This window comes from Hippocampus comes, unplaced genomic scaffold (assembly GCF_001891065.2).
Source record: "Hippocampus comes isolate QL1 unplaced genomic scaffold, H_comes_QL1_v1.1 scaffold22, whole genome shotgun sequence".
Classification (NCBI taxonomy): domain Eukaryota; kingdom Metazoa; phylum Chordata; class Actinopteri; order Syngnathiformes; family Syngnathidae; genus Hippocampus; species Hippocampus comes.
Window position 1 is genome coordinate 2983921 of NW_017806175.1, and position 2796 is coordinate 2986716.

Sequence of the window (2796 nt, forward strand, 5' to 3'; positions counted from 1 at the left end):
TGGTTAGCGAGAGTGGTTACCGATCAACTTTGAGCCAGTTTGCTCATCGCTTGCTATGTTAGCTTCTCACATAGGCTAGGTGCCATACGTTTGGCATTTGTGGGTTGCAATAACAATCCCAAATCATATATAACATTGACTTTACAACAGTTTGTTTGTGGAGTCTCTGGCGCGCCTGCCAACCGATCAAGTGTGAATGACACAACCGAGAAAATATTTGGCTATCTTCCATGTTCTGAAAACGTATTTGTGACAGAGGCCTTGTGTTCTTCTGCCCCACTGGAATGTTAAAGTGAGCTTAAGTTAGATTCATATGAACGTCTAAATTGAATTGGATTTTTTTTCGGACTGATTTCCTCTTGGCTTCGAATACAGACGACAACAATTGGATGACATCACATGTCACAAAAGCATCCTCAGTGGCGCCTGTTAGTGTCCATGATGACAAGAACACAGTGACCTCAAGAGTGGTGTCCAACAGGAAGTGGACTCCCCCCACCCCCTTAATTTAGGCAATGCAGCACAACATGCTGCCTTGTAGATTTTCATTCACGTTGCTTTATGTCAAGCAACATTCCAACGACATTACAGTCAGCAGATGTGGCCTTCCTTTCGGAGGAGGAAGTGCGGCCTGGAGAGTGATACCGCCCTGTCAGACGTAGCTACCTACCGTAGCTTCCTGTTTTAGAAGAACGAGAGAACATGAAACTCGCGATGACACACAACGCACGCCAAGCATACACGTGTGTCGCAGGTGGCTTTCGGTACGGGGGGGTGGGGTTGGCTATTTTGAGCCCCCTTCGGAAATGTGAGTCTTCATTTTGGAGTTAAAAAAAAAGAGCTGCATGGAAAGAGGCATTTTAAATATGATTCTCCTTTGAAAAACATCAATGCATCCATTTTTCTACACCGCTTGTTCTCATGACTGACTTGCGGCGACAGGTGAGGTCCACTCTGGACTGGTAAGACGGTGATGTCGGCAAGAAATGCTTGCGTTGGAAAAATACCACCTCTTACCGTCTGGGGTATAAAACAAAATCGGGGGCAAAAATCGGGTCAACAACAGCCCCATTATCTTTATGTGTGTACCAGGCCTAAGGTGAAAAATAGGTCGCGGGTATTGGAATTCAGCTACCTTCAGCCAGCACCACCACGTCCTTCAGCTTCTCCACAGCTTCGGCAAAGCGCGCCACGTCCCTGAGCAGGGCCGGGATGTCCTCCACCTCGATGGCGGCGGGCTCGGGACCTTCAGATGACGGCGTCGTTGGTGTCATGGCTCCTTTAGCCTGGTGAAAAATAGGTCGCGGGTATTGGAATTCAGCTACCTTCAGCCAGCACCACCACGTCCTTCAGCTTCTCCACAGCTTCGGCAAAGCGCGCCACGTCCCTGAGCAGGGCCGGGATGTCCTCCACCTCGATGGCGGCGGGCTCGGGACCTTCAGATGACGGCGTCGTTGGTGTCATGGCTCCTTTAGCCTGGCCTTTGGTGAATACCCATGACTGGAGAGTCAAACCTGTGTAGTGGGGGGGGGCAAGTTGCTTAGGCGGTAATAGACCATGCATTTTGTCCCTGGGCCTTCAGTGGGGATTTACGAGCCTTAATCCAACTCTCAAAGGATTAAATTTCCAGATTTTTTTTTAAAAAAAAGGGTATGTCCAAAATTAAGATGGGTAGGATAAGACATACAAGTGGTTTAGTTTAAGAGAAAAAAACAAATTACAGTTTAATGTATATCATTTCCATTGTAGCTATTGAAAAATGTTTTGCACAATGTTTTAGATGTGTGTGCGCGCAATTTTTATTCAGTATAAAAATGGATGTTGGTAGGAGGGTGGGGGGGCAAGTTGCTTAGGCGGTAATAGGCCATGCATTTTGTCCCTGGGCCTTCAGTGGGAATTTACGAGCCTTAATCCAACTCTGAAAGGATTAAATTTCCAGATTAAAAAAAAAGGGCATGTCCAAAATTAAGATGGGTAGGATAAGATATGCAAGTGGTTTAGTTTAAGAGAAAAAACAAATTACAGCTTAATGTATATCATTTCCATTGTAGCGATTGAAAAATGTTTTGCGCAATGTTTTAGATGTGTGTGTATGCGCGCAATTTTTATTCAGTATAAAAATGGATGTTGATTCACTTTTTTGATACGTTTTAGTTTTGTGGAACCTCCGTGAAATTTCCCCTGGTGTCTCACCTGCAGCGCTGGCATGTCGGCTCAGGGTGGTCGGCCGCCTCAGGGTGGCGGTGGAGGTCGGGGCGCCCGGTGGCAACTTGAAGTGCTGGGGGCTCGGTGTTCCCGGGCAGGACAGAGATGGGTCCTGGAGTCCGGCGGAGGATGGAGTGAACATGGATGAGGATGAGGAGGAATACGTGGGTGAAGAGGAGAGGGTGGCGTCACCGCCATCCTTCCGAGGCTGCTCCTGTAGGATGGACAGCTGGGAGGGACACATGAGAGGAACGCTCAAAATGGCTTCTCTTTTGTCATGCTGTTGTCAAGAGACTTTCACAAGATCCCGCACGGCAGCACTTCCTGATTTTGAGGGTGCGACAGAGATACGAACAAATACAGCTTGCAGAGAAGACGACGTCTATCGTTTGATCAAATTTCTATACTTACCTGTTTGAGCCACACATCCAGTCGCCCTTTGCCTTTACCGTCCACGTTCTTAGCCCTCAAACTGATGGAATACGGCTTGTAGCTACGTTTGCGCCCCCGCTTCAGCATGGCCATACAACATCAAGGAACCAGGAGCCACATTCCAACTACCTATCATGAACACACTCAGACAACACTACA

General features: G+C 47.6%; 1 protein-coding gene across 4 annotated transcripts in view; it reads right to left on the reverse strand.

Annotated features, from left to right (window-relative positions):
• arhgap45b (Rho GTPase activating protein 45b) overlaps positions 1-2790 on the reverse strand; it is a 15477-nt gene extending 12687 nt beyond the window's left edge. For all 4 annotated transcript variants that reach the window (XM_019897023.1, XM_019897022.1, XM_019897021.1 and 1 more), the window contains exons 1-3: positions 2617-2790; positions 2194-2434; positions 1326-1514 (exon numbers count right to left, since the gene is read on the reverse strand). In XM_019897023.1, the coding sequence (XP_019752582.1) occupies positions 1326-1514; positions 2194-2434; positions 2617-2730 (544 nt within the window). In that variant the 5' untranslated portion in view covers positions 2731-2790. The remainder of the gene's footprint in view (positions 1-1325; positions 1515-2193; positions 2435-2616) is intronic.
• Between the last annotated feature and the right edge of the window lie 6 nt (positions 2791-2796).